General features: G+C 42.1%; 1 protein-coding gene across 4 annotated transcripts; it reads right to left on the reverse strand.

The window, feature by feature from the left end:
* Window positions 1–5,102: 5,102 nt before the first annotated feature.
* MTFR2 (mitochondrial fission regulator 2) lies at window positions 5,103–21,146 on the reverse strand. 4 transcript variants are annotated; one of them, XM_025865845.2, is made up of 8 exons: window positions 20,855–21,146; window positions 20,134–20,250; window positions 15,815–15,919; window positions 15,223–15,335; window positions 14,033–14,271; window positions 12,568–12,928; window positions 8,283–8,456; window positions 5,103–6,287 (listed from the first exon to the last, which is right to left on the reverse strand). In XM_025865845.2, exons 2-8 carry the CDS (start codon window positions 20,194–20,196, stop codon window positions 6,197–6,199), a joined length of 1,146 nt encoding a protein of 381 aa, XP_025721630.1. In that variant the 5' UTR covers window positions 20,197–20,250; window positions 20,855–21,146; the 3' UTR covers window positions 5,103–6,196. The 4 variants fall into 4 exon arrangements, with proteins under 4 accessions (XP_025721630.1, XP_025721621.1, XP_073750073.1 ...); XM_025865836.2 differs by lacking the exon at window positions 5,103–6,287 and having other exon boundaries at window positions 8,058–8,456; window positions 14,045–14,271; XM_073893972.1 differs by lacking the exon at window positions 5,103–6,287 and having other exon boundaries at window positions 8,058–8,456.
* Window positions 21,147–22,106: the final 960 nt, after the last annotated feature.

Below are 22,106 nucleotides of genomic sequence, written 5' to 3' on the forward strand. Positions count from 1 at the left end.
TCTCTTCATCCGCGAAATGAAGATAAAAATATCTCTTGAATGGTGTGATTAAATGAGATGGCCTGTATAGTTAGCGTCATTCTTAACACATCAAAGTTCCCATTAATTAGCATCACATAATAACATAATAACATAACAAAGCGCTATGATTGTCATTTGTATGTAGGAGGAAATGAATAACATCCAGGTTCTACCCTCAAGTCCTTCAAAAGAGCCCAGTGGAGTTGGGGAGAGACAGTCCGGGAAGCAATTATAACTACAATAAATCCAGCAGCAAAGAGAAGTGCACTGTTCTGTGTGAACCAAAGTGGGAAATCCTGCAGGGGTTGGGTAGGTGGGGGAAGGAGAATCAGAAAAGGCTTCTTCGGAAAATGCTCTTTAAACTATGTCTGGAAGGATGAGTAGGAACTCCCACGTGGTGGAAGGAGCAAATGTCAAGGTACAGAATTATGCCAGCATAGCGCTCTGGGGACCAGAAGCATCATGCTGCTTCTGGAAGTCAGATGAGGTGGTAATGATATCCGTTGGCAGGGGCTGGCTTGTCAGTCAAGAACTGAGACTCTGGAACTCCGAGTTTGAATCCTGGCTTAGCAGCTTGCTAGCAGTATGATCTTGGGTAAATAACTTTACCTGCTCTTCCTCAGTTCCCCCATCTGTAAGAAGGGAGTATGACTTAAATTAATACATATAAGGTGCCTAGTGCAGTGACTAGCACAAATTTAGTTTTCAACGAGTTGAGCTACCGTGCTTTACCATCATTATTGACCAGAGCAGGATTAGAGAAGGGAGAAAACCTGGTCTGGCTTCCTGGGAAGAAGCATTTGCAGGAACAGACACAGCACAGTCCCCCAAGCCAGCAGCTGGTAGGGCGAAGCTGAAAACCTGCCCATGAAGGGTGAACTCAAGGGTCCTTAATGCAGGGGCCAGGCAGAAACCTAGTCAAAAGCTGAAGAAATCACGTGGGACAGACAGTGCCATCCCCCTCGGGAGGGGACCCTCCTGAGCCACACCATAAACTCCATGCCCCAGTAGCTGGATCTGAAATCACGAATACCCCTCTCCGGATTCGCTCTTGACACAGCTTATCTCCACTGCAAGAGGATGTAGGACTAACACAGGAGGGAGGGAAAAAGAAGGCAAGACCATGTTTTAAACAATTACAATATTTGCATGTGTTAGTTATGGTATACCTAATAAAAGTTCCACCCCATTAATATACCAATCTTTACTGGAATAAAAGCCAAAACCGTAATCCTATTATGTAATAAGCCTTGTGCTTTTCTCTAGTAGTGAAACAAATCACTGAACTCAAAGTGAAGAAATGATGAGAATCTCACTGCAATCTTTAAGTTTTACAATTAAGCAATACTATCTCCTGCTTTTATCATTGAATTTCGCAGAGTATTTATTATTTGTTGGAAAAAGTTGAATTAGCCTGATGACATGAGTAATCTCAAATCTATCAAAGACATGGCCATTTAGAATTCAGGCACATCCTTTAAAGAAATCTGCTTTTGCAAGTAATACTAAATCTGACTTCGTTTGGTCTGTTACTTAAAATTTTTGATACCCAAATGTGGTGATAGCAGTTTAACGTCAGCCTGCGTGCTCGCCGATGTTATGCTGTCCTCTTGTGGTGAATATGGAAAACTGCAGTCTGAAGGGTTTTTGTTTTGTTTTGTTTTGTTTTGTTTTTGTGGGGTTTTGGTTTTTTTTGTTTTTCCTCTGAGTTTCTGGTTGCATTATCCTGCCTGACTTTACCTATCCTTGTACGAGATGCCTTAAATACTTTCTGGAATAAGGTAAATAAATTTATAATACGGGTAGTGTTGCCTAGGGGTTAAAAACATGTGAAAACCATCTTGGATTCAAACACCAGCTCTGCCACTTCCAGGCTGTGAACACTATGGAGGGTTACTTGGGCTCTCTCTACACCGAGCGCCTCATCTGCACAATGACATAACTAGAGTACCCAGTGCCGTTATGAGGATTAAATGAGTCAGTATATAGAAAGCACAAAGAGCAGGAGCTGATCTATGGTAAGTGCCACTAAAAACGAGAGCCACTGCTGTCACCAAGAAGGTAAATTACAGCCCACTCCCCAGTACAGTGTACCAGAAGTTCTCAGGGATCCACAGGCCACCTCCTCACTGCGTCCCACCCGAGACCTCATTTCCCAGGGAAGAATATTTAGCACAGAATAAAGAAACAGAAATGGTAACTAAGTTGAGCCATGATGTCTCTTTCCGCTGCAGCAGGTAAGTCATAGAATGTTAGTATGTGTCTTGGACCTCGGGCATACTCCATTTAGCCTCCTCATTTTCCGCCTGAGGAGCTTGGGGCCCAGACAAGTGATAAGGCGGTTCTCCTGGCACGTTTCCAGCACTCCTTCCATTGGTCCTCCAAGCAACAAGATGGGATAACTGCTTAATGTTTCTGAGCCCTCGTAAACAGATGCAATTCCCATGAAAAGGCCAAAGCTGTGACTGACCAACCACAGGTCACCCACACAGAAACCTGGAGGACAGAAGGGCCATAGATCTTTGGAGACAGGCCATCCACCCCTCCTCAATGCAAACGTCTCCTTGAAAGTAAGTGTAAGGACTAGCCTGGCGGAAGGATGAGGGGGCAAAGAGCACGGGGGAATCCCGGGCGAGCAGAACCACCGGAGCCGGCTGTCGTGGCCGGCAGGGAGGGATCCGCACCACTCTCCGAGCCCCCGGGTCCTGTAAGGAACTCGGTGCACCCCTGGGATCTGTCTTAGAACTGACACGCCTCGGTGGAAATTGCCCTTGGCTGAAGAAGGCCGCTTGCTCAAGGCCCTGCCCGCTGTCCCAGCGGTTGGTCAAGGTCAAAGTCTAAAGACACAGCACTCTCCGATCCCCAGGAGACAACTCTGAAGGGCTCCCCCAGCTTCAGCCCTCCCTGTGGCATCTGCTGGGGCCCTGGTGGAAACACATCGCCCCTCCGCTTCCCGCCAGCACCTGTTCCTGCCTCCTCCCTTGCGAGATCTTAACACCCAGACGGGTTTCCTACGCATGAATCTCCATCTGAGTCTGTTTCCCGGAGAAGCCCCCTGCAACAGCCGTTTTCTGATACAAAAATCTTACACTTCATTCCCCTGCCCAGTGTTGTTTCGTTTTCCGTTCGAGTCAAATCCAATTGCATACTCAACCTCTCCAATCTAAGGAGAGTCTGTGTTTAATATCCAGCAAAATTTGCTTAAAAATCCTCTTTCCTCATTGCTGTCATATAAATGGTTGCATCTCCCCCAACCTAAGTCCTATTTAAATTTCATAATGAGAGCACAAATATATTCTCATTGTAAAAGCAAGGCCCTTGGATATCCCTTCCCCATAAATGGTCCCATGCCACTGCTTTGGACTGGGGCCCCCGGATGTTAGGGCACACCCCTAGGAAGCCTCTCCCCTCACTGCCTGGACACCCACCATTGTCCTCATAGGCATGTCTCAGCTAGTCAAGATTCTGAGTGTTAACTTCCTGTGGTCTCGATTATAAAACCAACACTCGTTCTTCATTTCCCATATCAGAATCCTTCATCAAACACCCTTGCTCAAACACCTCAGTTTGTAGGGATTAACTAGCAGCCAGTTGGGAAGAATGCAACTTGGATGAAGGCATCTGAGGAAGCAGGAGAGAGAGACTCTTCTAAGGCAAGGGGGAGAACATGTGTTTCAGAGTCAGAAAATTAAGCTAAGATTTCTAGAGCTTGTAGAAGAGTTTTGGCATTCATAGCACGTTTAGGCAAGTTTAAGATACAGCCAAACCATAACCAAATGATTTTATAAATAACATTTGGTATTAGATCGTGCATGTACAGGCTCATGAAGGCCCACACGGAATCCCTAAGCTTCAGGAGCTCCACAGTCGCCAGGGGTGACTCGCGTGGGCCCTTCAGGAGGCTTCCTAAAGAAGTCCTAAAGTCCTAAAGAACTTTCTAAGTTCTAAGTTCCTAAAGAACTTCAGGGCATGTGGTCACGTCTCCCAGGGCACCAGAAGTCATGCTTCTAAACAGAGGGGAGCCCGAGGTCAACTCAATCCCCATGCATCATGGTGCTAAAATGAGCTTTGGGCAGGCAGGGAACTCATTCTAACGTAGAACAGAAAAGCCCCCCCTAAAATCAACTTGAAGTCTGTCAAGAAACGTACTTTACTTCCTCCTGGTTAAGGAGAGAACATTCATTATACACCTTTGAATAAGGAACCTATCAAACTGAAAATGCAAGACTCCCTTGTAGGTTAAAAAGCAGTTATTTCAGATGGAGGAAACCTGTAATTCCAAGGACAATGGAGGAGAAAAAGCAGGGCGGGGAGACATGCAAGAGGGGCAGGAACAACAGCAAGAGCAGAGTTGACAACTGGGTAAGAAGTATCGGAAAACTGCACAGAAGGAATAGCAGGCAGGTATCAAAGCTACACTGCTACAGGAGCTGCGTCATTATGAATGTTTGGGACTGCAAGTAGCAGAAAACCCCGAAGGCCTACGTTTCTTGTTTCTCTCTCTCGAATAACAAGAAGTCCACAGATAGCTGTGGAGGGTCTTGGCTCTGTGATGTCAGGGTTCACATCTCTGTGATCCAAAGCCTGTTCCTCATGGTTCACAAGATGGCTGCCAGATGGCCACCCCTAACTGGCAGGGGGCTGGGGAGAAAAGGGTTGGAAATAAAGGTGAGCCAAGCAACAAACTCTCTACCACAGTAAGAAAACCGTGGGCTATTCTGAAAGGGAAAGAGTCTGGCGAAACGGGTGGGTGCCGAGCCCATTCAAATGGAACCTAAGCTCCCCAGCTGTCGCAGAGGCCAAAGAATCTAGGGGACCATGTAAATTTCCACATGACATTAGTATATGGGCGAAGAGGGAAAAATACCTAGTCCAACCCTGTATGTGTTTCATCTGTATTACCCAAGGTACTCTCCCTATAGAACTCTTCAAAAAAAAAAAAGTTTCAAACTTATGAAGCAGTAAGGAGAAAACATGAATTTGATTTGCTATAAAAAATAACCAAGTTCAAAAAGCACATTTATTTACAAAAGTACAGAGAATAAATGTAAACAAGATCAAAGAAAATAAGACGACAGGCACTCATCTTTACATAGAAGTGGGCAAAACTTATCAAGATTCTTTAAGTATTTCTACTTCTAATAATCAAAATCAGTTTCTAAGAATAATTCTTGATCACCTTGGGAAGGATTTTTAGGGGACTCAATCTATATGATTCAAACTTCAATCTTTTTTTTTTTTAAGATTTTATTTATTTGTCAGCGAGAGAGCGCACAAGCAGGGGGTGTGGCAGGCAGAGGGAGAAGCCGGCTCCCCACTGAGCAAGGAGCCCGGTGCGGGGGCTCGATCCCGGGGGCTCGATCCCAGGACCCTGGGACCATGACCTGAGCTGAAGGCACGTGCTTAACTGACTGAGCCAACCAGGCGCCCACAAACTTTAACAATTCTAATGAAAAAATGATACTTTATATTCTTTGAAAATCTCTAAGTCCCTGGAGGCCAGATAAACCAGACACTACCAATTTTTAAAAGACTCAAAAACTCTTAAATTAGGAAGTCATAATTATTTTAAGAAATTGTTTTTTAGGGGCGCCTGGGTGGTTCAGTGGGTTAATCGTCTGCCTTCAACTCAGGTCATGATCCCAAGGTCCTGGGATCAAGCCTCACAGTGGGTTCCCTGCTCTGTGGGGCGTCTGCTTCTCCCTCTCCCCCTGCCTGCCGCTCTGCTTACTTGTGCTCTGTCAAATAAATAAATAAAATCTTTTAAAAAATTGTTTTTAAAAATCCAAATATACTATCATTTGCTGAGTACAATACATTAATTTCTTAATCCATTAAAAATGATTTCCGTTACCCTCTAGTAAGACCCTATGAGACACATTAAGTCATTTACTACTTAACCCTTGGGAAAATCATTCAAAGCGTGTATTCAGTTTTTAATAACACTAATATACGTGAAAAGAGAAATCCATACACCTATCATCAGTAGCCAATTAGCTGCTGGATCTTCCAAGAACAGAGACAGGTGTTCTTAAGAGAGTCCAGACTCTTCAGACCCCTGCACTCATAGATCGCAGTGCACACACTTCATTCAACTTCACTAACAGATGAGAGCCTTGCAACACGTAGGGAAAGACATGGCACACTTCTGCAATCTTTCCTTGCTGGTGTAGACTCAGCTCACGCTGTTCACGCCTCCGTCAACATCTCTTGTGTCAATTCTTCCTTTAGTTCGCTGTCCTGGCTCCGAAATGTGACGTCCAAACGGAAATAAAGCGAAAGGTTCACCCAGAAAGTATTCTCATGTAGAAGAATGTTAACGACCAAACGACCCGTTGAGGTTTAATTTATCCGACAATCAATAGGGATCTGAGACTGGGCTGTGTGTCAGGCACCACGCCTAGAGCCAAGGACACAGAGGGAGCTAAGCAGCTCAGCGGCAGAGACTGGGCTCCCAATCAACTACAGTTTGAGTCCCCAGGTGTCCAGCCCTAAGGTTGGTGCCTTAAAAGAGATGGTTCTTTCTCTAAGGTGCTGGTAGGTGGTTGGAGATAAAATGCTGAAGAGTGAGCAGTGGAAGACAACCCAGTAATCCCTCATTTACCCACCATCACGGGGAAGTGTGCCCCACACAAGCGACTCTCGTACCTAACTGAAGCTTTTCGGACTTCCTAAAATGTTCATAAACCAACTCCAGTCTCTGCTCTGCCAGTTAGATGTGGGGTTATTTCGGGGTTCTGAGGCGTGAGACAGGTAATACTTTTTTTTTTTTTTTAAGATTTTATTTATTTGACAGCGAGAGAGGGAACAAAGGCGGGGGGAGAGGAATAGGGAGAAACAGGCTTCCCGCGGAGCAGGGAGCCCGATGCGGGGCTCGATCTCAGGACCCTGGGATCCTGACCTGAGCCGAAGGCAGACGCTTCACCGCGTGAGCCACCCAGGCACCCAATACTGACTTATTTTTACATTTATTTTTAGGAGATTGCTGTGAAGATCAAAAGAGGTGAGCAAAAATGTACCCGGCAAGTTAAGACATTTCTACACAAATGTTAAACATTTGTTTTCAGGACATTTGTGTTTTATGACTGTAATGATTCTAAACTATACTTTTTTGCCTTCTTAGAGTTAAGAATTTCCAGGGCCGGGGCACCTGGGTGGCTCAGTCGTTAAGCGTTTGCCTTCGGCTCAGGTCATGAAACCGGCGTCCTGGGATCGAGCCCCGCATCGGGCTCCCTACTCTGCGGGAAGCCTGCTTCTCCCTCTCCCACTGCCCCTGCTTGTGTTCCCTCTCTCGCTGTCAAATAAAATCTTAAAAAAAGAAAAAGAAACAATTTCCAGGGCCGACCTGACGAACCTCCGCCATGGCGCACGCACGCAGACTAATTCCGAGGCCTCGCGCCGGGCGGGCCCAGGAGGGGTCGGCTGCGGCCGCCAGCCCCACCCCTTCCCCTGCCGCAGGCGCGGCTCCTCCGCGTTGTGCGCCTATGGCGGACGCTCCCCTGCCTCCAGGTCCTCTCGCTCTCGGGGCTTACTCGTGGGTACTGCTACCTCAAGTAAGCCGTGGGATGGGAAAAGCAACCCCCAAACTAATGTCTGAATTAAAGAAAAGGGACTTCCAATAAGCAATCTCCAGCAGCCCTGTTTCCTGAGATCAAGAATTCCTATCAGTGAGATCATATGATACATGTCCTTCTCTGATTGACTTACATAATAAAATTAAATTTAAAAAAGACAATCTCAAGGGTCAAGTGTTTGAAATACAGGTATGTGTCCTTTTAAACAACCAAGAAGCATTGTCATTGAAGATGATTATGATCCCAGTTGCCTTTTTAAAAGCACTGTTAACATTCTATTTAACTAAATAACCCAGTCTTTATATTTGAGGAAAAATAGTGGGAGTCTTCATTTCACTCTGGGGAGGTTGAGTCTGTGGCTGTTCTTTGGTCTCTCCGAGTTTCAGACACCCCGCTCCAACTGCAGACAGCAAGGGCAGGTTAGCACCTGGCAGGAGAAACCTTGACCAACTCACGCACAAGTATTTTTCAAATCAAGTGTTTTATTTCAAAAGACTTCATAGTAAGCTAAAAGCGAAAAGGAATGTGTGAACGTGAACAGAAACATGAGAAACATGGGCAGTACTGGCACACAAGTGCATGGCCCATTCTGCGCAAGGGCTCCAAGGAACCCTGAAGGCGGCCACAGATGATGAACAACACACTTCAGAAAATCAAAACATTAGCTTTACGTTATTATAGCTCACTCTTGAAGTTTCTGGACTAGAAAATGGAGAAGATTCCCAAGACCTATTTTCTTTCTCAAAGGAATCATCTTCTTGGAAGGCAAACTTCTGCTTAAGCGCATGGGATATCAAAGACACTGGATCCCAATGTGAATCTTGTCTTTTCCTCTTATGAATGGGTCTACCTCCAGGTGACCTATTTAAAAAACAAACAAACTTTTTTGAATTAAAGCTTGGTGTAATTTAAGCTCCTTGTTGACAAACATGCCAGAAATGTAAGCATAATACATTACAATCTAATTATTCTTCAAGAGGTTGAACGTTTTTGCCAAAGAACAAGGAATCTGGAAGGCACAATGAATTAGGAATCAGAAAACCAAGAAACCGTGTGGGTGGGACTCCACCACAATCTTGTTGTGACCTGAGATTATCAAATATCTCGCTGTATTGAAGATCTTTATTTTTTTTTTAAGATTTTACTTATTTATTTGACAGAGAGAGACACAGCGAGAGAGGGAACACAAGCAGGGGGAGTGGGAGAGGGAGAAGCAGGCTTCCCACAGAGCAGGGAGCCCAATGTGGGGCTCAATCCCTGGACCCTGGGATCACGACCCCAGCCGAAGGCAGATGCTTAAGGACTGAGCCACCCAGTCGCCCCTGAAGATCTTTATTTAATTTTCTAATTTTCCAGTGGAAAATTTAAAGAAATATTTAAGAACTTTTAAGGGGACTGTAGAATTCATGAAAAGAAAACCATTAGGCCAATCGTTCATTCAGTCTTCACTTAATGCCTACTATTATACCAGGCTCCATTTTATGCTTTGAGGGTAGAGCCATATCCTATCCCCATGGAACATTCTGGGTGACAGGAAATCATCAATGAACAAGTGAAGTCACTGCAGATAGCAATGCATACTATGAATAAAATTAAGTAGGTAATGTGACAGTGACTGGGGCAACAGCACCTTAGGTGAGATGACCAGGAAAAGCTTTAAGGAGATGACATCTCTCTATAAATGACTCCGAGTCAGTGTTAGTGTAAACAACCAGCAGATGCATCAGGAAGGAGCTTGGCATGTGTGAGAAAAAAGAAAAACAGGTACAGCTGGAGTGCAGAGAGTGGCATGGGAAGTAGGCCATGAGGTCAGAGACAGAAGCAAGGGCTGGATTCTGGGGGCACTTAGAGGCCACAGCAAGGTGTCTGGATTATATTCTAAGCATGACGGAAAACCACCAAAGGGTTTTAAGCAGGGAATGGCCAGATCGAACTCCAAGTTTTATTTGTTTTATTTTTTTGTTTTTAAAAGATTTTAAGTAATCTCTACACTCAGCATAGGGATCGAACTTACAACCCCAAGATCAAGAGTCACATGCTCCACCAACTGAGCCAGCCAAACACCCCTGGACTTCAATTTTTAAAGGATCACCCTGATTACTATATGGAGAAAAGATAAGGAGGCAAGAACGGAGAGAGAGCAGTTAGGAAACTACTGCAGAAGTCCAAGCTAGAGACGCTGACTTAGACTGGGGGCGGCAGTTAGACCATGAGGGTACACATCTGCGCTGTATGCTGACAGGAAGGGAACGGGAAGGAAAGGAAAGGATGATTCTAGATGTCTGGGCTGGACAGACAACCGGGTGATGGTGTTGCTATTTACTGAGATGCAAAAGACTTGGGGCAGAACAGGTTTTCAAGGTGGATGAAGTGGACAGGTAGGAAGGAAAAGGTCTGTTTTGGACCTGTGAAGCCTGAGACACATGTGAGACAGGCAAATGGTGTCAGGTAGGCATGGGGTGCAGAGGAGAGAAATCAGGGATGGAAAGATAACTATGAAGGCCACTAGCATAACCTTGGTATACACAGCCGTAGGACTCGGTGAGATCAGCAAAGGAAACAATGTGGATATAGAAAGAAGGGGACTGAGGTCTGGGCCTTGCAGATGCCAGTATGTAGATACCAGGCCCAGAAGGAAGAGTAAGCAAAGGAATAAGGAATGGACAGTGAAGTAAGAGGAAAACCAAGCGTGATTTCCTTGAAGCCAAAGGTAGAAAGTGTTCCCAGGAGGAGGGAACCACAGATCATATCAAATACTGCCATGATATCAGGTAGGAGGAACAGTAAGAATTGACCATTGTATTTAGCAAGAGAGTCACTGGTGACCTTGATAAAGAGCAGTTTTCAGTGGAGTGATGGGGACAGAGACCACAGGACAGTGGGTAGAAGAAGGAAGTGAGAAATGCGAACTATTGACAACAAGAATTTATACCAGAAAGAGGAGCAGAGAAACAATAATGCCTGGGACATACGTGTTTTGAAGACAGGAAACACTCAGGTGTGAGGAGAATAAAGTAGAGAAGGAAAATTTAATGATGTAGAAGACAGAAGGGATAATTTTAAGTAAAACCCTTGAGATGAGAGAGAAGGGGAACCAGTAACCCAGGGGAGAGCATGGACATGAAAAATGACACCTCATTCACAGTAACAAGATAGAAGGCAGAGAACATGAACAGTGACTGTAAATGTAAAGATGGGGGAAGCCTCATCTAATTCTGCAGTAATGTATAATGCCAGGTTAGTTGTAGAAAAATGAGAGACTAGGGGTAGAGGGGAGAATCTACTGCCTCCTTGCTGTGTCTCCAGTGATGGTAACAGTCGGAGTCACCATCTGCCACTGACTGGGCCCAGTGATACCAGTAAGCCCTCTTGCTGGAACAAGTGTGCCCATCTATCCACATTTTTCTCTGTACCAGGTGCCTCACACAAGGATCAAATCATAACCTGGTTATTAATGAAATGATGTAGGGGCTTTCCTAACACTATTGTATAGAAAATATATTTATTTTCTCACAAAAAAATCTCATTGAGGGATTTCCAGATGAACATGGCAGATCTCTGTGAAAGATGAGATGACAGTAAAGAAATGAAAAGGACATATACCCACAAAGACAAAGAAATTATGAGAGAGTAAGAACTGCAAGAAAACATTGAAAGCTGGAAAGCTAATGAAAGCAAAGACGGAGGGAGGGTGAGCTGCCTTCCTGAAAACAGGGACTGAGGAAAAGTCTACATACTGAATGAAACTCAAGACTGAGTCCACAAGTGCCCAGCATAAGAAATTAAAAGAGGAACTCTCCAGGGCATGGCATCATGAAATTTCCAAACACCAGGACTAAAGAGAAGATCTTAAATGCTTCAAGAATAAAGAAACAGGTTTTATACATGGTGCCAGGGATGAGAATGACATCAGCTTCTGAACAAGAACACTGGAAGCTAGAAATCAATGGAACGATGTCTTCAAAATTCTGCAGAAAAATGATTTTCTGCCACTGTATACCCAGCCAAACTGGCAATGAACTGAGAATAAAATAGTAACATTTTCAAATATGAAAGGTCTTAAAATAATCTCCCTTTTTATAGATCCTTTCTCAGGAAGGTATGGGAAGATAGGACACCCCAGAAATGGGTGAGGCAACATAAGAGAGAGGGCAGAGAATGCTCATGATGATGGCCAAGGAAATCCTCAGCATGGCCACAATGCAGGAGGCTTGCGGGAACCAGAGATTGGAACAGTACAGAGGCCTCCTACCAGGGAATTTATTTTAGAAAGAAACTCAGAGAGATATTAACTGCAAGAGAAAATAAAATTATTCAACAAACAAAACGTAATCATAGCATAGGAAATGGCTTACTTGTGAATGTTTACTGTTATAAGGATGTAAATTCTGATTGCTGATTTAAGTAAAAACTAAAGATTTAATTATATTGGGAAGATGAAACAAGAGGTGTATCTGTGTGTATGTGTTAGAGGATAGGATGGTTGGGAGAACATACACTCCTGAGTTTTAACAAAGGAAAATAAATACAGTTAAAGTATCAAGAAATAGCAAAAGAAGTATGTTGTTTCAGAAATACAGATAAGGGGGGCACCTGGGTGGCTCAGGTGGTTAAGCATCTGCCTTCAGTTCAGGTTATGATCCCAGAGTCCTGGGATCGAGCCGCGCATCCGGCTCCCTGCTCTGCGGAGAGCTTGCTTCTCCCTCTCCCACTGCCTGCTGCTCTGCCTACTGTGCTCTCTATATCTCTGTCAAATAAATAAATAAAATCTTAAAAATATATATATATAAATAAGACACTAGAAGGAAGAGTAAAAAAAAAAATGGAAAATGATTTTTTCTGGGAGACGTGTCCAATTGGAGTAAAGAGGAATGAGAGAGAAGACCGGTCTGTGTGTACTTTCATAAATAAAATAAATTATTAAAACATCATTAATAAAACTTGGTTCATTTCTCATGTTATGATAACATACCGTTCAATAGCACGAAGCTTAACCTTATTCATGTCCTTTAGAACATCCAGCATGTTTGGAACATCATGGTTTTTTGAATGACTGTAATTGGTCTTACTATCACGTGGGTGCTGTTTTTTCATTTCATTTGCTGAATTATCTGAGTCACACATATTATTAGATCCTGGCTGTGTGAGAGGAGAACATGCAGACTGTGGAGAAAAAAGTTGAGGGGGCAGTGGAGGAGGAGGAGGAGGAGGCAGGGGGTGGGGTGGAAAAAGCACTGAACTTGAAAATGGATCTGGCTGGGCACTCAGTTCAGCAGTCGCTGGTGACGGTCTTTGTCCCACACTGCTAGGCTCGTCATTCAAGTCAAAGAAGCCTAAAAACAAAGTACTCGTTTGAAAAATCATGCAAAATTCTCTCCAACATAACCCATAACACTAATTAGAACCAAAACAGGAACAATTTCTGTAATGTTACTAAAATAATGATAGGGTGGCCAGGAAAGAGAAGCAATCCCATCTGCTTAGTAATTTTTATAACAGTCAAACCAAAGAATAAATTTATTTTTAATCCAATTAGGATTGTCTGTGTAGGGCTTTAAAGGGAGGAAGGGTGAGAATGCATTTAAAAAAAAAATAAAAAGTGCTTTTTCAGTAATTAACATACAATCTGAATTTCATCCATTTTAAAAAAGCTAAAACATAATAAACAATTTGTAGTTAGAAACACTCAAACTGGTATATTCTCTTTATGATGACACTGTAGAAACCAACTATTTTCTAGGCAAGCGCCCAGGATGGGTACTAAGTACTTAACTTTCACAACAGATCTGCTCCCAAAAGACTGTGTTAACATGACTGCTAAAAACAATATATGTGCATATCTCACTTTAATTGCTATTGTTATTAATATGTATTATATATTTATATATTATAAATATACAATACTATATGAACATTTCATGTTGTATAATGAATTATACATGTGTGTATATGGATGTGTAGGGATACACGTATGTATTACGTGTGTGTGTTGTTTAAAACAAGTCACATCTCTAAACATTTAGAAAAAGATCATCTGGAACACATTACTCAACCTGAATTTTGTGGAACGATAGCAGCAATAACGTCAAGCTACAAATACATGTTCTTCTTTCAAATTAATATATCCTTCCTCATAAATTTCAGTGCTTTTCTGAAGAGGTAGAAAAGTTTCCTGAGAAAACAGGCTTTTTAATTCAAAAGCACAATCTTCAGCAGTATAGCTGAAACCAAAGCCATCCCCCTCACCACAAATGTGTCTTAACTTAGTCTAAATAAACACCACGCATAGTAATTGCCCATCCCCAACATCCTAGATTTACTGAACGTCACTCACAGGCTGCGCTCGCAACGGACACTATCATTGGGCAGCGCGCCGACCGAACTGCTAGCCCCGCCCCGTCGGACTGAAACACACACTCCGCCCCCCCGCCCCTCACCCGCATGCGCACTGGCTCTGGCTCCCGGTTCCTGCCTTCCCACGATCGCAGCAATCTGAGTACGGAGAAAAGTCAGCTCCTCTTCGAGGGCAGCTATCTTTTTAAATGTTGCTTCACCTACAGGCCCGTCACTTTTCATTCGTTTATTCTGTCTGAGAGCAGGTGACAATGGATTCCAAACTGGTTGCAAAGAATGGAAAAATTCCATTTTCTCCTCTTCTTGTTTCCATATACTATTTCTGTGGGTAGAAGAAAAAAGTGGACAATGACAGTGAGAGAGAGGGAGAGAGAAAGCGAAACAGAGGGAAATTTTCCAAGAGCAATAAATTCTTTCAGTTAAAAAGTAATAATGACACAGAAACAAAAATTGGAGAAGCTCTCTTTATCCCGTGATTGTCTCTAGACTGGCTAAGGACAAGCACAACATCTTGTGTAACTGCGTTCTCAATATCTAGAACACAACGGTTATAGGTAACCGTAAGTGGTAAGTGAATGAAGGAACAAATCTTGCTCTGAGACTGTAAAACAAAAATAATTATCCTGTAACTGTTCTACCTATTAGGTTTAAACACAGTACAAATTGATTTATTTAGAAATGAAGTTGATTTACTTATAAATTCTACATATTCTGAATATAAGGTATTGAAAGGCCTTATATTCAGTATTATCTTAGGGGTAAGTTTGTGGTATTCTAACTTTTTTTAAGTAGATAAACCAGTTTGATACGTAATAAGTTTAGCTGTAATATTTGAATAATTGACCCTTATTGTGCTGATAGCCTATATCTGAATATACTAACACGTAAGTTAGTCCTCTCAAGCAGTAACACATCCTAATTTTGAAATATATTTAACATCATTGCCTGGTACACAGTAAATGCTACATACCTTTTGGTTAAATATACAAAATAAATAAATATATATAGTATTTAGTGTAGGAAACAGCTTTCTCCTAAAAATGGACATACTGATTCTGACATCCTTTTAATATTATTCCTTCCTAAGCCTGCATTAAGAGAAATGGTAAATAAAAATGAGAGACACCCAGCCATCCTTATTAGGAAGATATTAGGAAGACGCACAGTAGTAGAGACAGACAAAAGGCTCAATTAGTATGATCAAACTTCAACACGTGCAAGAATTCAGATTACAGCCCATATCCCATTTTCCACAGTAAGTATATAAAATTACCGAAATCTGAGATAACTGGCTTCTTCATCATTTGCCACACACAAAGTATCAGCAAAAGATGGAACTACAGATCCACAGTTACCAGAGTCTACAGAGTTCAACAGTGGGATTAACTAAAGGAAAAAAAGGGAAAAAAAAAAAAAAGTCAGAGCTCTGCAGTGGTTGGGGGCGGGGGGTAAAACACATGCATGCCCATGGAAATTACATAAATTAAAAATCCAAGAGTGAAAAGGAAAAAGAATGTTCAAAACCAAACATGCACCTGTTAGCAAGAAACAATACTGAAGAAAATGTTATTCTAAAGTCTAAACATGTAGCAAGATTCTCTACCCTGGTTAATGTCATCTATCATAGAACACAAACCAGAAGAATAAAATAAGCTATTCAGGTGTTGCTTTGTACCTGCCCAACTCTGAATGTAATTACTTAAAGAAGTAAATACAAAAACATACAAGAAATGACTTGTTTCCAGGAATAAGCTAAAGGTTTTTGGCTTGCAGGAAACATTTCTTCTTCTTTTGTTCTACTCTGTCTCTAGTACCTAAGATTATTTTATACATAGTACTTAAACAATGCCTGTTGACTGACTTACCTCAAAATTAGGCCTGGGACAAGGTTCTAGAGGAAGAATTTTCCCAATAATACGAACAATACTCCGAGCTGATCCATAGTCTTTATTTTCTCTAATCTGCAAAACCTGTTTATACATAGAGTGTTGTTTTTAAAAAGTACTCTGCTAAAGCCTGTTTATATACTTTGAAGAAAAGCAGATGTAAATGCACTAACACTTATTTTGAAAAAGAAAATACAGAATGGCATACTCAAAGTATTTTCTTCAAAGAATTAAACTTTAGTCATATATGAATAAAGGATGGGAGTTAACCTATATAATATTCCAGGAAGAAAGGTCTTTTAAGAAAGCACCACAAATTCATGTTTGTTCTATTTCCAATCATGGCAATATACCTTTGGGAACTTTGTTCAGAAAAACTGCCTCCCCTCTGCCCAGCTAAACATATCTTTTGGCCCAAGCAAAAATTGAGAGTTTCAGTTTCTCAAGCATAAGGCAGTACAGAGTAAACTCCTGTAATTCCCTTTAAAGGTGAGATCCTTTTTAGGGGAATAAATTAATCTGGCACTAGATAATTTAAGAATTCTTTACTTAGAGTGCAATATATCTACTAGAAGTCAGTTCTTAAAAAGATGATAGAAATGAAATGTGCTACTGTAATTCAAATACCACCTTGTCTTTTGCCTTTGCGCCTTCCAGACTGGTATAAACTATTCCCACAGGAACCTTCCCCAAAACATGACATAACATTTCTGCTCTTGGCAGAGATTTTAACACAAAGAAAGCACTTCCTCTCTTTAAAAAGCATTAAAACTTGGACTTTTCATTTTTCCTCAGATCCCGTAACAAGGACAAATTTTATTACAAGCAGCAGATATAGGTAGCATCCTATCAGCATCTTCTTCGAAGTGTCCGATAAGCAGATGGATATACAGTCCTAGACCTCAGGAAAAAACATCTGGGATTTAGATGGATTTGGGAATCATCAGCAGACCAAATACATGATAGGTAAAAATCAAAGCCATTTGACTAGTTGAGAAGAACTGGGGCTAGAGAGGAAGATGAGAAGCCACTGGCACCCAGAATGCCATCCCTCTGCTTTTAAGTCGTAAGGGTTCTGAACATATCCAATCATATCCAAACACCTCACTCCAAGATTAAATACTAATTCCACCAACTAGCCTCACAATCTTCCATCAGTTCTGCTAGCTCAGTCTCCATAACGTCCTCCATGAATTCTGTATTCATTGTCCACTCACCCTTAAAGGTTCTCTGCCACTTGTTCTCTGCCACCTGTTCTGTTTATCCAACTGAATTACAAGGACATAAGCTCTTTTGGGTTAAGCAATTTTCCTCTTCGTTTCAAAGACAAGCCAATATTATCCTAACTGCCAAGCACTTACCCATGTGCCCATAGGGCCTGGCCCTAACTCGAGCTGTTTTCACTTCTATTCTAATGCCAGATTCACATTCCTCTACATATTTGATTCTCTCTGCTCTCAGGAGCTTCCTAGGCTCTGAATTCCTAGTTCTAAGGAGTACCATACAATAGGACACCTAACTACATATAACTTTGTTTCATTTGCAGTTTTCTCTTTGCTCCATTAGATTGTAAAGTCTTTGCAGGCAAAGACAAGTTTGTGTTGCTTTTCAATCCTACAGGGTAGTAGGTCTTAACCATAGGTATACTAGAATCACCTCGGAAGGTGGTTTCCAAGAGAAATAAAACACAAACCACGTATGTAAAATAAATTTTCTAGTAGCTACATCTGAAAAGGTAGAAAAAGATGAAACAATTTTCTTAGTATATTTTATTTAACTCAATATGTATATATTATCATTTCAACGTGTAATCAATATTTTTAAAATAATGGCATTATTTTATATTCTTCTTTTCATACTACGTCTTCAAAATCCATTGTATATTTCACACCTATGGTAGATCTCAATTCAGACATTTCAAGTGCTTGAAGATGACATCTGGCCCAGTGGCTGCCATATTGACTAGCACAGCCTGGAGTATACAGATCCTGGACCTATTAACACTAGAATTTCCTCCAGCCTGAGCAATTATATTTAAAGTGTTCTATAGATCACTCATATGCACACGCTTCTTAAGAACCACAGGCCTGGAGGTTTTGCTACAATGAGGGCTACTCACTGTACATAAATAGCCACCCAACTCTTGGTTAACTTGGATGGTACCTTCATGTCTTACTCTGCAAGTTCCATCCTGACAAACTCCTGTTCTTCTCTCTCATCCCTTAACTGACATTGACCATCTTCACCATTCTGATGCTGTCCCCTCCTTTTTCTATTCCTGATCCAGCACCCTCATTTTGACTTTACTGATGTGACTTTCCTACCAAGCAGAGAATTTCGATTGTTTCAGTGATATGCTTATTACCAATCATAAACTACCCCAACTACTCTTAGCTGGAGAAAAGAAATCACAAAACAACAATACTCAGAAGGACTACAAATCCATGCTGACCTCAGCTGAGTATTCTGCAACCCCTTCAGAACGTTTTGTTCTCTATCGTGTTGCCCAAAGCAATGACCAATCTCTGAAATCTCCAATGCCACCATTTCTATTACCTGCCAGTAGCCTTGACTTTGCTCTTAACTGAGAAAACTGAGAACTCCGTGGTGACATACCTCAATTTTCATTTCTCTCCATTCAAAACCTCTCCACCCTCTCTTTTATCCTACTCGACTGTCCATCTTTTTTCCAAGGCTTATTTATTTATATTCCTTTTCCAACTACCTTCTCCAGGGCACTGCTCATTTCATCTGAATCTTCTTTTCATCTATGAGGTTCTTCCCTAATGCTTGCAAACATGAAATATCTCTAATATTGGAAAGAAAACAAAATTTCAATTTGATGGTCACTCTTGATCTCTTTTCACAAACTTTTCAAAAGAAGGCGCCGATGCCATCTACTTCTTCAGTCATTCTTCAAAATACAAGGCAGCTGCCGCTCTCCACCTACAGAAACCCCTAAAGGCATCAATAATCTAATGATAAGCAAATCTTCAACTATTAGTCAAGCTGCCATTATCTTTGATCCCACTATTTCTGAAATTCAAAATGCATCAATAATATCCAACAACTTCCATTATGTCAAAGTCCATGAATTCAAATAACAAAAGAATGCAGATAACCTCAAATCTGAATCTCTTTTTCCTTTTTTTTTAAGATTTATTTATTTGACCAAGAGAGATACAGCAAGAGAAGGAACACAAGCAGGGGGAGTGGGAGAGGGAGAAGCAGGCTTCCTGTCGAGCAGGAAGCCCGATGTGGGGCTCGATCCCAGGACCCCAGGATCATGACCTGAGCCGAAGGCAGACGCTTAACGACTGAGCCACCCAGGCACCCCTTTTTCCTACATTCTAGAACCATTTAACTATCTGTAGGATATTTGCATTTATATAATCAAACAGCACATCTTGCTCATCTTAGCTCCCTACTCAAACTAGTTCCTCATACTGAACTGCCCATTTATAATATTTATAATATAACAATTGCCTATTTATAATTTATAACCACTCTTCAACTTACTTTTGTTTAAAATCTTGAAAGTATGCTTGACTATTATTCTCTTCTAATTCACAACAAATAGCAACAATTTGCCCATTCTGTAAACTCAACTATTCTCTCTTATATTCAATCTTGTATTATAGTCTGTATATATTTCTTATTCCTCATATTATATTTTAAGTATCAGGAATACAAGAAACGTGTATTGCTGCTCTGTATCACCTGCAGAACTAAGCATATTGTCTTAGATGTAGTAATGCTCCAGAAGTAGAGAAAATCGGATTTGCTTATAATTCTCAGACCCTAAGTCATCCTCTCTCAAGATTTATGCTGAATTTGTTGAGCTATAACTTGCATTATATATCCAAATACCAAACTTAAGTTACCTTAAATAAAACCACTAGCTAATTAAAAATATATTTTATCTATGAAAGTCATATCCATATTTTGCTCCATTTGCATCTTTTGCTGGCATTTTACCTCTCCCGTAAATAGGTTACTAATAATCTTATCCTTTTTTTTTTTTTTTTTAAGTAAACTCTACCTCCAACGTGGGGCTCAGACTCACAACCAGGTGATCAAGTCACATATTGTACCAACTAAGCCAGCAGGTGTCCCTAATCTTATCCCCCTTTTTAACTCAAACTACCAAAGGAATACTATTGCAAACTCACCTTTGTTACACCTTAAAAGAAGTAACAATTTCACCTTAAATTAAATGTTTACATACAGATCATTTTCAAAATAAGACCCAACAACAAATACAACAGGTTCATTCAAATCCATTAAAAGACAATTACCTGGTCTATGGGGACACCAAAATATTCCAGCATTTCTCTTAAGATATTCAATATGAGGGACATTGATGAAACAAATACATAAGCGAATTCAAGGAAACATTATCAGTTTCTTGATACCTTCAAGAAAAATAATGTAGAAAATATTACTCTTGACAAAAAAAAAAAAAAAACGAATGCACAAAACTGTATTGAGTAACCTGGAGAAACCCTTTCGTTTCACATTACACCAACTAATTTCTTTTGGCCAGCAGTGTTTTGAAGGAAGTCAAAGAGAAACAAAGGAATGGAGAAGTGGGGATGGGCTGCTAAAGGAAACTTCAATTTATCAGTTAGGTTGCATTAAAAGTTCATAGGATGTTTAAGTCTTCATTAATAAATATCAACCAACAATGGATTGGACACTTGGCAGGAAAGCCTTTGGGTTAGTTATGACAGCGAGGTCTCCGGTCTCCTGAAAGCTCTGGACTGAGGAGATGGATGAGTTCAGATCACCCTTGACTTAAGGCTTTAACAAGTGAACAGCAGCTCTTTCTCACAAACGAATCGGGGTACCATCCATCCTCCTCATTTTAAAGATAAGGAATATGAACTCCAGATATACAAAGTGACGTAGTCACCCAACTAGTGAGTAACAGCCGAGACCAGCACCCTGTCGTGTCACTCGCTTTGGCCTCAAGCCTCGTCAGAGGCTCTCCTAACCCAGCATGGTCGCCTTGCTCACCCTCCTCCGAAGTCGAGCCTCCGAGCAACCACCGGAACATCAAGCTGCCTCGAATCCGCAGTCTGCGAAGCTCGTAGTGCACACGTCCTGGTACAGGAGCGCTCGGACGTCCACCCGTATCGGCCCGCGCACCTCAGTTTGCAGGCCACAGACAGTAACGACGCCTCCCACCGACCCGGGGCTGGGTACTGGAACCCCGTCGCTCAGCTCGGGTACCTCTGCAGGAGGTGCACTCCCATGTCGCCTCTCCCCCCGACCCTGCAGCTCGCCCCCGGGACTGGCGCAACTTCCGCGTTCCTGTACGAAAATCAAATTCCGCGGGCCAAGCCTGTGCCCGATCTCATTGGACAAGGCTAAAGACCGCTGCTTGTGATTGGCTGCGGTATGACGTCAGGTTAGTTACGGTTATTTGGAGCGCCAACTGGGATTTTTCCTCCTTCTTCTTCTAGAGGGCGGACCTCCCGCGAGGCAGCCAATAGAAGCCTAGAGACAGCTGGCGGGCGGGGCGGGGCGGGGGCGCGCGGAGATGGTCACGCACGTGCGAGACCTGACCTTAGGTTCCTCCAGGCTAAACTTCTGGTGCCTACAGCCGGGCGTTTTGGAGCCATTACGGATTTTGAGACAGGCCCGCGATCCAGAGTTCGTGCCAGTTCGCAGTGTGTCGTCCCCTACACCCAGACCCTAAGCGGGGCGGCTCTCCCAGGTACTCTTGCCGTGGAGTCGCTATTTAATGTTTGACCATTTCATGCAGCGAACATCTATTATATGCTTATGGGACTCGCAGAAGCTAAACACAGTCCTCGAGGGATGTGTAGCTTTGCAGTACTTAAAAGGTTCACTAAGCAAACGCTTCTGGTTATCTAGGCTACCAGATACGGGCCCGACGTTAACCTGGCCTAGCCGAGAATGCTTAAGTGAGGACTAAGTCATATCGGGTGATACCCGTTTTTTTTTTTTTTAATTCTGATCTGGGATTACTGGCTTCGTAAGAGAGAGCAGCTTCTTTTTCGTGTTTCAGGGAAGGATGCACTGGAGTGACATGACAAGGTCACCTGTGCCCGGTGCTGACTTAAACATTAAAAAAATGGGGATATTTTTCTCTATGGCCCACATTTATTCAATACCGAAAGTCTGTTAATGTGCCAGGCACTACAAGCCATAGGGAACACAATAACGGGCAAGACCGGTAAGGTCGTTGCCCTGCTGGAGATTACATTCTAGTGGAGGTTTTTTTTTTTTTTTTTTTTTTTGT

Source organism: Callorhinus ursinus, unplaced genomic scaffold, assembly GCF_003265705.2.
Source record: "Callorhinus ursinus isolate GAN/ISIS: 27379988/994484 unplaced genomic scaffold, GSC_fseal_2.0 scaffold6, whole genome shotgun sequence".
In the NCBI taxonomy this organism is placed as follows: Eukaryota; Metazoa; Chordata; class Mammalia; order Carnivora; family Otariidae; genus Callorhinus; species Callorhinus ursinus.